Source organism: Trichechus manatus, unplaced genomic scaffold, assembly GCF_000243295.1.
Source record: "Trichechus manatus latirostris isolate Lorelei unplaced genomic scaffold, TriManLat1.0 scaffold00219, whole genome shotgun sequence".
NCBI classification, from domain to species: Eukaryota; Metazoa; Chordata; class Mammalia; order Sirenia; family Trichechidae; genus Trichechus; species Trichechus manatus.
The window spans coordinates 3420525-3432689 of record NW_004444155.1 but is presented as its reverse complement, the minus strand read 5'-3'; the positions used below and the strand labels follow the sequence as shown (position 1 = coordinate 3432689).

Below are 12165 nucleotides of genomic sequence, written 5' to 3'. Positions count from 1 at the left end.
GAAATGCAGATCAAAACTACAATGAGATATCATCTCACCCCAACAAGGCTAGCATTAATCCAAAAAACACAAAATAACAAATGCTGGAGAGGTTGTGGAGAGACTGGAACACATACACACTGTTGGTGGGAATGTAAAATGGTACAACCACTTTAGAAATTGATTTGGTGTGCCCTTAAAAACTAGAAGTACCATACGATCCAGCTATCCCGCTCCTTGGAATATATCCTAGAGAAAGAAGAACTGTCACACGAATAGATATATGCACACCCATGTTCATCGCAGTACTGTTCACAATAGCCAAAAGATGGAAGCAACCTAAGTGCCCATCGATGGACGAATGGATAAACAAACTATAATATATCCACACAATGGAATATTATGCATCGATAAAGAACAATGATGAAGCTGTGAAACATCGTATAACTTGGTGAAAGCTGGAACTTATTACGCTGAGTGATTTTAGTCAGTCACAGAAGGACAAATACTGTATAAGACCACTAATATAAGAACTCAAGAAAAGGTTTAAACACAGAACAAAACATTCTTTGATGGTTATGGGGGCAGGGAAGGAGGGTGAGGGTTATTCACTAATTAGATAGTAGATGATAAGAATCATCTTAGGTGAAGGGAAGGACAGCACACACTACAGGGGAAGTCAGCACAACTGGACTAAACCAAAGCTAACAAGTTTCCTCAATACAATCAAATACTTCGAGAGACAGAGTAGCAGGGATGCGGGGTCTGGGGTCAATGCTTTCAAGGGACATCTATGTCAATTGGCGTAACAAACCTTATTAAGAACATGTTCTGCATCCTACTTTGGTGAATGGCGTCTGGGGTCTTAAAAGCTTGCAAGCATCCATCTAAGATGCATCAGATGGTCCCAACCACTTGGAGTAAAGGAGAATGAAGAACACCAAAGACACAAGGAAAGTATTGGCCCAAGAGACAGAAAGGGCCACATAAACCAGAGACTTCATCAGCCTGAGACCAGAAGAACTAGATGGTGACCAGCTACCACCAATGAACGTCCTGACAGGGAACACAACAGAGGGTCCCTGATGGAGCAGTAGAATGATGGGATGCAGAAGTCAAATTCTAGTAAGAAGACCAGACATAATGTTCTAAGACAGGAGGCACCCCAGAAAGCATGGCCCCTGATCTCTCCATCACCCCAGAACTAAAGCAATTTCCAAGGCCAACTCTTCAGACAGGGATTGGACTGGACTGTGGGACATAAAATGATACTTGTGAAGAATGTGCCTCTTAGACAAGTAGATACAAGAGACCAAAGGGGCGGCTTCTGTCCAGAGGTGAGATGGAAAGGCAGAGAGATTTAGGAGTTGGTTGAATGTTCATGGGGAATCAGGGGCGGAGGGGAGAAGTCTGTCGCAGAATGGGGTGAGCAGTTGGGGTCTCATAACAATGTATGTAAAAAAAAAAAAAAAAAAGGTGTCAGTTGCACAGAAACCTCAGTCTCCTGATGTAATGTAGTGTGCTTTCTGTCTTTTCCCATAAATAATTTCCTAACATATGCACACAGCCACAAAATCAGGGCTGAATACCTCTCTGTGAAATACAGATTGAAAGCTAATTAGATTTGAAGTCTCTCCTTGAATTCTATTCTAGAGCTTGGAGTCCTCTTCCAAGCCCACTGGCAAAACCAGTTCCTGTGTTTGTGAGAATGAGGATCCATTTCCTAGCTGACTGTCAGCTCTCAGCTCCTAGTAACCAGCCTTATTCCTTGCCACCTGACCTCTTCCATCTTCAAAACCAGCATCCGAGAATCTCTCCCATGCCATATACTGCTCATGTTTTGAATCTCTGTGACTACTCTCTCTGTCCACTAGACCCAGATTTAAAGGGCTCGTGTGATTAGGTCATGCCCATTCTGATTATTTCCCTATCTTAAGGTCAATTAAACAGCTGCAAAATCTTTTCAGAGCAGAACTTAAATTACTGTTTCATTGACTAGTTGGCAGAAATTGTGCGTACACCATGGGCCAGGAATCTTGTAGGCCATTTTAGAATTCTGCCAAAAACAATAACCTGGTTTATTATTTACTAAATTTTGACAGGTCCCTTCCATATCTTAGCCATGAGTCACTTGTCTCAACAATTTCACTTTCCTAAATTATATGATTTCAGATAAAGAGTGGCTAGAAGAGCTAACTTCCTAGCTGGCACAGAATTGATGATGGCTTCCATACTTTCCTTTTCCTGGCAGTTGAAGGCATATCACATACCCTAGAAAATATTTGATAAAAACAGGAATTAATTCTCACCATTTTCCCATGCATTCTCATTGTACTTAGTATAAACCCAAACTCACCACCAGACCTCCAAGGTCCCCTATGATCAGTCCCTTGTCCTTCTCCACGCACTTTTTCCTTTGTCTTCCTCAAACATACCAAGTCCATTTTTCTCCCAGGTCCTGTGCCTCTTCTGAAGTGCTCTTCCCTGAGCTTTGCATGGCTAATTCCTGTCTGTATTCAGGCAACAGCTCAATAGTTCCCTCCTCAGAACAGCTATTCGTGTCCCCTACATTTTATGTGGACTGCCCTAACCCAGTCATTCTCTATCTCATGTCTTGTTTTATTATCCTGTCATTCATGACTGCCTGAAATTTGTGAGTGTTCTGTAATGATGAGAAAGGGATTCTACTCTATTGAAGCAGAAAAAGATTCGCGTTAGGAAGTAGCAAGTATAATCGTCAGGCTGGTAAGCTTAAGAATGTAGGTATATGTAAATATAACTTTACGGAGAGCAGACAAAACAGGAGGGTGGTAAGGGCAAAATCGTAGAATGTATTGTCATTTGGTAAACCCAGATATGTGGTTGGCCAAGAACATGGTGGGCATTTATTTGATTGAGTAGGAATTCCTGGGGGACATAGGTCTGTGCCAGCACCATTCCTAGTTTCCTGGTAATGGAACATTCATGTACGGTATTTATTTCATGAGGAGAAAAACCACAGAAAAGTGAACTTATTATTAATTAGCATTGGAACAACACATGCTTAGGGAGATGCTCTTGGAAGAATTAAAAAGATTTCTTTGCAGTAAAAGTTGAAATCCTGAGAGACAAAGAATTTTGTTACCTTTAAAAATGTTCATATACCGCGTGTTGTTCTCTGGTCCACTCACTGTGCTCAGACACTGACTGGACCTGGACACACATTGCCCCATTTACCCTGAGAAGTAGCATCGCTACAGAGGTGCAAGGTGGGAGCCGCTGCTGAAATATTCTATTGCTTGTTATCTGCCCCTCCCAATAAAATGAAAGCTTTATGAAGGAAGGGCTCTGTTTGATTTGTTCATAACTTAATGTCCTATTCCTAGAAGAGTCATGATCCTGCTACTTGTGTATTTCTATCAATATTTTAGATTTTGTGTAGGAATAAAGGAAGAACTGCTCTATCAGAACTTGGGAGCTGAAGTTATTTCACCTATTACCTCCAGGGGAAGCTGTGACTCCTTAGGTCTGTTAGTGACAAAGGGATTTGAGAGGATGTTATGGATTGAATTGTGTCACCCCAAAATTTGTGTTGGAGTCTTGACCTCTATAAATGTGGATGTAATCCTGTTTGGAAACAGGGCTCTCTTTGTTATGTTAATGAGGCCATTATCAGTGTTCTAAACCTAATCACTTCTGAATGATATGAAGAACAGCATACACATGGAGACTAGCAAGCATGGGAAGATTGCCAAGGAACTGGGATGACATAAACTGAAAGACACAAGATCTAGGGATATTCCCCTAAAGCCCACAGACACAGAGCTTTCTCCTATAGTCAATGCCGTGAATTCCAACTTTGAGCCTCCTAAACTATGAGAAAATCAACTCTGTTCACTAAAATCACTCACTTGTATTTCTGTTACAGCAGCACTAGGAAACTGAAAAAGACAACTTAAAATGTTTTTTGAAAAACTGATTGACTTAATAGGCAGTGCCAGGGCGATTTGTAAGTATCTTGTGTCTCATTTTCTGGGATAGTGTTGCGTTCAGGCAAATATCAGAGGTCTGGTTTTGTACACGTTGAGGTGCCTGTGAGATTTCCTAGATTAACTTCAACTATGAATGTAAAATTCAGAAGAGTGTTTGAGATAGAGATATAAATTTGTGCATTATATTTTCATTCTCTCTATTGACATAAATATATTCCATGTTGTTATTTGTTGTTGTCAGATGCCGTTGAGTTGATTCTGACTCATCGTGATCCTATAGGACAGAGTATACCAGTCCCATAGGGTTTCCAAGACTGTAATGTTTACAGCAGCAGATCACCAGATCTTGTCTCCCATGGAGTCGCTGGTGGCTTCTTGTACTATCTTTATGTTTCAAGTAAGTTCTGAAATTATATATTAGCAAACACCTATATTCTATTACAAAAAATCATTTATGTTTTTAAATTGATTTTAGCTGGTTTCAAAGAAGAGAGTTGATACTAAGAATATTTTACATTTTGAAATTTTGCCAAATTTTGTTAAAAATTATAAACTTAAGGAGGTTTCCGGGCCTTTTGCAGGCAGACAATTACATTTTCTGTGGTAATGATATTTTCATCTCCTTTTCCATTATTTGTCTTTACAACTCACTGCTCAGGCAATTTTGCTTTCATACCCTCTGGTGCTTTCCATAGGCTCCTCAGGTACTAGGCCGGCTGCTCAGAGCTCTATTAATTGTGCTTCCCTAGCTGTGGGGCCTGAGTCCTTCAGACAGATGAGAGGCAGCAAGATGGTGTCACACCCCTACTCCCTATCTTCCTGGGGCTCTGCGTCTCAGGTTAGAAGTTGAGAAGAGTAATACCTTTATAAAGTTGGAAGAATTAATTTTGCATGCAGAATAAAAAAAGATCCTTTAATGTAAAACAGATAGGATTATTTAAGATACTTAAAAATCTATATTTTAGATATATTTGAATACATCTAGTACAATGTACAATTATTGTCCATTCTTTTCCCAGGTGCCAGCAGGGACATTATGATGACTCAGTCTAAAGATTTCCTAGCTGAATCTCCAGGAGAAACAATCACCATCAACTGCAAGTCTAGTGAAAGCCTTTTCTACAGCCCCAACCAGAAAAACTACTTAGCCTGGTACCAGCAGAAACCAGGACGGCCTCCTAAACTGTTCATCTCCTGGACTTTCCACCCAGGCATCTCGGATCCCCGATTGGTTCAGTGGCTGTGGGTCTGGAACAGAATTCACTGTCACTCTCAGCGGCCTCCAGGCTGAGGACGTGGAGATTTATTACTGTGAACAGAATTAAAGCACTCCTCCTGCAGTGCTCCAGCCTTGGACACAAACCTCTTCCCCAGGGCTATGGATCAGTGAGTCTTTGCTGCACCAGCTGCTTCTTTCTGCTCAGCCCTGTTTCCCCCTTTGCTGTCTGAGAGGCCATGTCTCCTGGCTAAATCATGGAGGAATGTATAAGTCTCAAGGGAAGATTAACCTCTCCCATGTCCCTTGTACAAAGTAGTCATTCTCTAAAGACTCTGTAATGACCTCTTGCAGACTTCTCTACTTTGTTCAAGATTTTTTGCATCTCTTACAACTGTGTTGACCATACAGATAGATTCACATGACTGAATCAATCACGGGTTCAACTATGTCAAGTGGAGAAGGGTCTGGAGTCCTTTACACCCCCATGATTCAACTGTCTCGTCACTGTGCCTGATGACACTGAACTTGTCCATTTCACTCCTTTGCTGTATCACCGAGTTCCTACCACTCTCACACTTTGGGAGTGTCTTACTTTCCTAGGGCTACCATAACAAAATACCACAAAGTGGGGGCCTTGGCTTGGTAACATATAAAAGACTATATAAAAGACACTTTTTCAGATGATGAAAATGATTACATGAAGTACCATATGACTGCACTTAAAAAAAATCTCTCTGCCAAATAGTACCTACTCTTCAAGGGTGAATGCCCGTTATGGGCTTGAAAGGAGTCCATGGGTGTTGCAAATGGTTAAGCACCTGGTGGTTGGTTTCTCAAGTCCACCCATAGGTACCTCAGAAGAAAGGCCTGGTGATCTACATCTGAAAGATTAAAAAATCAAATCTATAGCCTCTAATTCGATTATGATTCATGGTGACCCCATGTGTTACAGAGCAGAATTGCTCCATAGGATTTTCTTGGTTGTAATCATCATGGAAGCAAATAGCCAGGCTCTTCTTCCACAGCCTTAGACAGTGGGTTTGAACCACCAATCTTTAGCTTAGAATTTGTGTCACCAAGGACGTTACTGAAAGATTACTGTCATTGAAAATCCTATGGAGGGCAGTCCTACTCTGACATACATGAGGTCACTATGAGTCAAGATCGAGTTGATGGCAGTTGGTTTGTTGTTGATTTTTGTTTGTTTCTGTATGTGCTTATAAGTGCTCTACATTTACAACTTTCTGTTTTCTTGGGTTATGACACCAGTTATTCGATTTTCTTTTTCTCTCTAACTGCTACTTTTTCTTCTGTAACTTGTTATTATGGTGAATTATATTGATTGATTTTTGAATATTTAACAACCCTTGCATTCCAGAATTAACCCCGCTTGGTTAGAATATATTTGCCTTTTTTACATATTGATGGATTCTTTTTGCTAATTTTTTTTAAGGATTTTTGCATCTGTGCTCAAGGAAGGATATCAGTTTATAGTTTTATTTTCTCTTACATTCCTTGCTTTTGTTTAAGGGTAATCTGGTCTCATAAAATGAGTTGGAAAGTATTTTTGCTTCCTCTAATTTCTGAGAGAGATTGTGTATAACTGGTATAATTTCTTTCTTAAATATTTGGGAAAATTTGCCTGTAAAACCATCGAGACCTGGAGTTTACTTTTTTTTTTTTTTTTTTATCCCCTCCCTTAAAGATTTTCAATTATGGTTTCAATCTCTTAAATAGATACAGAATAATTTCAATTGTGCATTTCTTCTTGAGTAAGTATTGCTGGTTTACATCTTTCAGGGAGTTTGTACATTTCATCTAAGTTGTCCACTATATGGCCATAGAGTTAATCCTAGCATTCCCCTACTATCATTTTAATGTCAGTAGGGCCCACACTTATAGCCTTTCTTTTGTTCCTGATATAGGCAATTTGTATTTTCTCCTTTTTTAGTTGGTCACTCTGGCTAGAAATTTACCAATTTTATTAATCATTTCAAAAAATCAGTTTTGGTCTCATTGATTTTTCACTATTGTTTTACTAATCGCAATTTCATAGATTTTTTTCCTCTTATCCTTCATTTATTTGCCTTACATTATATTTGCATTTCTTTTTTCTAGTTTCCTAAGGTTGAACTAAAGTTACTGATTTGAAAACTTTTTGTTTTCTAATATTTAATGCTATCACGTTTACCATCTAAGTTCTTCTTTGGCTGCAGTTTACAAATTTTGAAACATTATGTTTTCATTTTTATTCGAGTTAAAATATATATATTTTTATTTCCATTGAGGCTTCCTTTTTGATGCATGGGGTATTTGGAAATGAGTTGTGTAATCTCCAAATATTCAAGAATTTTCCAGATACATTTCTAACATTTCATTTTTAGTTTAATTCTGTTATGGTCAGAGAATATTCACTATAAATTTCAATTTTTTGAAATTTGTTAACATTTGTTTTCTGGCCCAGAATATGGTCTATCTTGGTAAATGTTCCCTATGCACTTGAACACAAAGTCTACTGTGCTGTTTTTTTTTTTTTTTTTCGTGAACATTATTTTCATATCAATTAATCAAGCTTGTTGATATTGCAGTTTGAGTCTTTTATATCCTTACTTATTTTTTGTCTACATTTTCTATCATTTACTAAGAGAAGAATTTTTAAGTCTTCATATACAATTGTGGATTTATCTGTTTTTTTTTGTTTTTTTTTTTTCTCTCTCCCTCAGTTCCATCAGTTTTTGCTTTATACTTTTGAAGCTCTGTTTGCTAAATACATACACCTTTAGAATTATTAAGTCTTCCTGGTGATCTTGATTAGTATTTTCATGGTATATATTTTTCCAAAGTTCAATTTTCAAAGCTTTGTGCTCAGGTGAAAGTGACAGTGAGCATCAGTCTGACTAGAGAACAGGGTCTGTTTGGAGGAGCAGTGAGATGGGCAATGGGGAAATGAGGTTGGGTTTGATGGGAGAGGGCCAGCCTGTGGCTGCAAATAGCCTAGACCTGCATCCCAAAGTTAGGGGTTGAGAGGGGAGCAAAAAAAGTGGCTAAAAAAAGTGGAGAAGGAGCTGTACAGGGGATAGTCAGGAGAGGGATACTGAGGTAGAAAGAACAAATCTATCTTGTATGGAATCCCGGCTTCCTCCTCTCTACCTGTTTTTGGTCTAGTTGCTCCTATATCTTTGAAGTTTTTTTAAATGTAAAATATGTTAGACGGAGGAGAGGAAGGAAAGGACACAGAAGCGTTCCAGGCAGTCCGTGCCCAGTGCTGTTATCCTATTTTTCACTAGGAAGTGTAAAGAATATGCTCAGCTGTTTCTGTCAGAGGAACTCCTGAGGGAGGAGTAGATGCGGCAGCTTTAACCTGTGAGCAGGTGCTGGTGGGCAGTTAGTGTTTGGGGCTCAATCACTGTGGGCAGATGCTTCAGTGTTTGAGAACAGTAATAGGCTGTAATGTTCTCAGACTCCAGGCTGCTGATGGTGAGAGGGAAGTTGGCCCCAGACCCACTGCCACTGAACATGTTGGGCCCCCCATCAACATGGGTGGAGATGTGGTAAATGAGGCCTTGAGGAGCCTACCCAGGTTTATGCTGGTACCAGGCTAAGTAGTGCACAGGAGGCTCAGACTGGCTGTGAGCTGATAGAGACTCTCTCTCTCCCAGGGAAACAGCCAGGGATTCTGGCTTGTGAGTGAGAGTGATCTCCTCAGTGGAACCTGCAACAATAGGCACAAGGGGATGCATCCAGAGATGCTGAGCTTTTCGTTAAGGCTGGAATGTGCTTCCAACTAATGGGCAGACCAAAACCAGGCCTGTGCTGGTAGGGGCACTATTTCCTGTCACATCCCGACACCAGTCTTCTAAGGCAGTGGGAGGATCACTCCAGAAGGAACACTTCACTTGGGGACATTCTCTTATCTGGAACACAGAGGGGCCAGAGCCTGAGGATTTGGGATGGTTACACCATCTTGCTGCCTTTCATTGTCCTGAGGCTGCTCTGATCTTGTCCCTAGTAAAGGCATATTTTTATTAACCTCTGACCACAGGGCTGACCCTGTGGTGGGAGCATATGAGAAGGTGGATGCAAATTCTCATGAAGGATGAAGTCAGAGCTGTTGGAACCAAGGCTTCTTTCAGTGACACCTCATCAATATAAAATTATAGTGATAGGATTTACAGCACATAGAAAATCACATCAGATAACAAAATGGTAGGCAAGCATACAATACGGAGAATCATGACTTAGCCAAGTTGACAGACATTTTGTGGGACACAATTCAATCCATGACATTCCTAGTTAGAGAAGACAGCAAATTTCTGAGGCAAAAATGTAACCAGCATACAGGGAGAGAAGCAAGGAAGCCAGTGTTGCTGGAGTGGAGTTGTGAGGAGGAGATTAGTGGGACATAAGGTCAAAGAAATAATGAGGGAGCTTTATTTTGTAGGATTTTGCAGGCTACTGTAAGATTTGGGTTTTATTTTGAATTGTGATAATAACTGGAGAGTTTTCAATAGATAATATGATTTAATTTGTAGGTTAACAGTACAAAAGAGATACCGATTAGGAAGCCATTGCTCTCATCCTGGCTAAGACAATCATTGCTTTGGTGGATATTGGTAACAGTGGAGAGGGTGAAGAGAAGTCTATTTTGAAAACAGAGATAACAATATGCTGATGGTTTTGACAAGGAGTATGAGATGAAAATCAGGTCTTAAAATGAATCCAAGGTTTTACTTTGAGTAACCAGAATGGTGGACTTGACATTTATTTAGATAGGGAACACTGTACGAGGAGTGTATTTGGGAATGAAGATTAGTATTTTTGTTTTGAACTTTTTAAGTTTGAGATGTGTATTAGACCTGCATGTGTGGCTGTCAAGTAGTTCATCATTCAGGGAACAGATATGAGGTCGACATTCAGGGAACAGATATGGACTGGAGACTTAAATCTGATAAATGATAAAATGAGCTTTGAACAGAGGGAGAACAGGAGAGGCCTGGGGACTGAGCTCTGAGACAGGAGAGATGACGTGAAACCAGCAAAGGAGTCTGAGAAAGAGCAGTGAGGATGGACGACAAAAAGGAGAGTGTAACACCCTGGAGCTCAATGTAGAGATTATATCAAGAAGGATGACAATGTCAAAGTTTTAAATGCTACTGATGGGTCTGGAAGATGAAGACGGGGATGTGACCCTTGGATTTGGTAGAATGGAGGTAACCAAGGATACTGAGTAGAACATGAAACAGTAAGGATAACACCTTGAATAAAGGGTGTCCAAGAGAGAATGGAAAGAGAGGATTTGCATATGTGACTGTACAACTTTTCCAATGAGCTTTATGGTAAAGAAGAAGAGTGAAACAGGGCATAGCTGGTGGGAGATGTGTGATCAACAGAGCTTTTAAAATGATATTGGCATGTTAGGGAATGATGCTAAAGAGAGGGGAAGATGAATATTTCTGGAAGGAGAGGAGATAAATGCCAAGTAATACTCTGGAGTAGGCCAGAGGTATGGGACAGAAGACTAGATTAAGATAGGAGGATTGTCTGCTAATCTACAGTAACAGGAAAGAAAACAGAGTGTGGGTGAAAGCCAGTGAATCAGAAGACACATGGGAGTTTCTTGTGGAAGTTTGCTTCACAGGTAAGAGATGAGGTAATTGAATAGATGTTTGGATGGAAAGCAGGTGATAAAACTTGAAGAAAGAAGAAAAGAGAAAGAGTGAGGAATGAACAGATCAGGTAAATGAAGTATGATTGTGAAGTAGGATTAAGGTACTCACAAGATTAAAAATAAAAACAAAGGGAAAAAAAAAAAAAACAATAAACCAATCCATTTGCAGTTGATGTGATCCTGAATCTGTCGATCCATGTGTGGCAGAGTCAAACTGTGCCCCATAGGGTTTACAATGACTGTGATAGTAGTAGATCACCAAGTATTTGTTTTTAGGTGCCTCTGGGTGAACTCAAACTGCCAACCTTTTGATTAGCAGGGAGTACATTAACCTTTTGCAGTACCCAGGAACTTTTGAGGTTGATGATCATATATTCAAATTTAAGGTGAAACAAGTCAGAATAATTGATTGTGTGTTTTTCTCTTGGTACGTTAGAGATCTGGTGGTAGGTAAGCAGAGGATTGGATTTTTCCAGTGTTTTGGTCTTGCCAGAAAAATAGAATGGAATAAGGAAGCTTTTGTTATATACAAGACAATCATTGCAAGGAAGGTTCCTGATTAAGCTGGGTAAGGAGGGAATTGAGAAAGAGGGAGTCAGGGACAGTAAAAATAGATTTATTAAAGGACATTTTTCAGAAAGAAAGGCAAAATCGTGATTCTCGTACAAATGTAAAATGAAGACATGTTAAATAATTTATTTTAATTATACGAAATGAGGGAACCAGGCAGAGGCTATAACTGGTTCAAAATAAAAGTTAAAACAGCATAGATTTACATGGAATAAAGGAATGTTGAGATGAATTGCAAAAAGAGACAATTTTTTTTTGAGGGACATTTAAGTCTCCAGTAGACAAGACAGAATGTACATATCTATCAGTTGCCTGCAATTTACAAGGAACTGAAAAGTAGCTCAAAGTTAATGAAGAAGGCTAGAATCTGATAACCCCCAATGGTATATTATAGACAATGCATAGTTTTCTATTGAAATACACATTTTTCCTAATAATTTAATTCCTGATTGTCTTAGGCTGGGTTCTCAAGTGAGCAAAACCAGTGAAGCATATAGGTAGACAGATGATAGATAGATTGATAGAGAGACAGACAGACAGACAGACAGACAGACAGATAGATAGGTAGACAGATTTATCTCAAGGAAATGGCTCACCAAGTTGAAGAGGTTGGTAAGTCCCAAGTCCATGGGGCAGGTGTCAGACTGAAGGCTTCTCCTAACTCAGATAGCTGCAGGGCTGACGAACCCTATATTGGCAGGTGAGATGGCAGGCCACTGGCTCATGGGGTGTGGAGACTGATGAATCCAAGATCGGCA

General features: G+C 39.7%; 1 gene segment (V, D, J or C); it reads left to right on the top strand.

Moving 5' to 3' along the window:
• Nucleotides 1-5241, top strand: part of LOC101352938 (immunoglobulin kappa variable 4-1-like) — an 83795-nt gene extending 78554 nt beyond the window's left edge. The window contains 1 exon segment of the V gene segment in view: nt 4970-5241. Within this exon segment, the coding sequence occupies nt 4970-5241 (272 nt within the window).
• The last annotated feature ends 6924 nt before the right edge of the window (nt 5242-12165 follow it).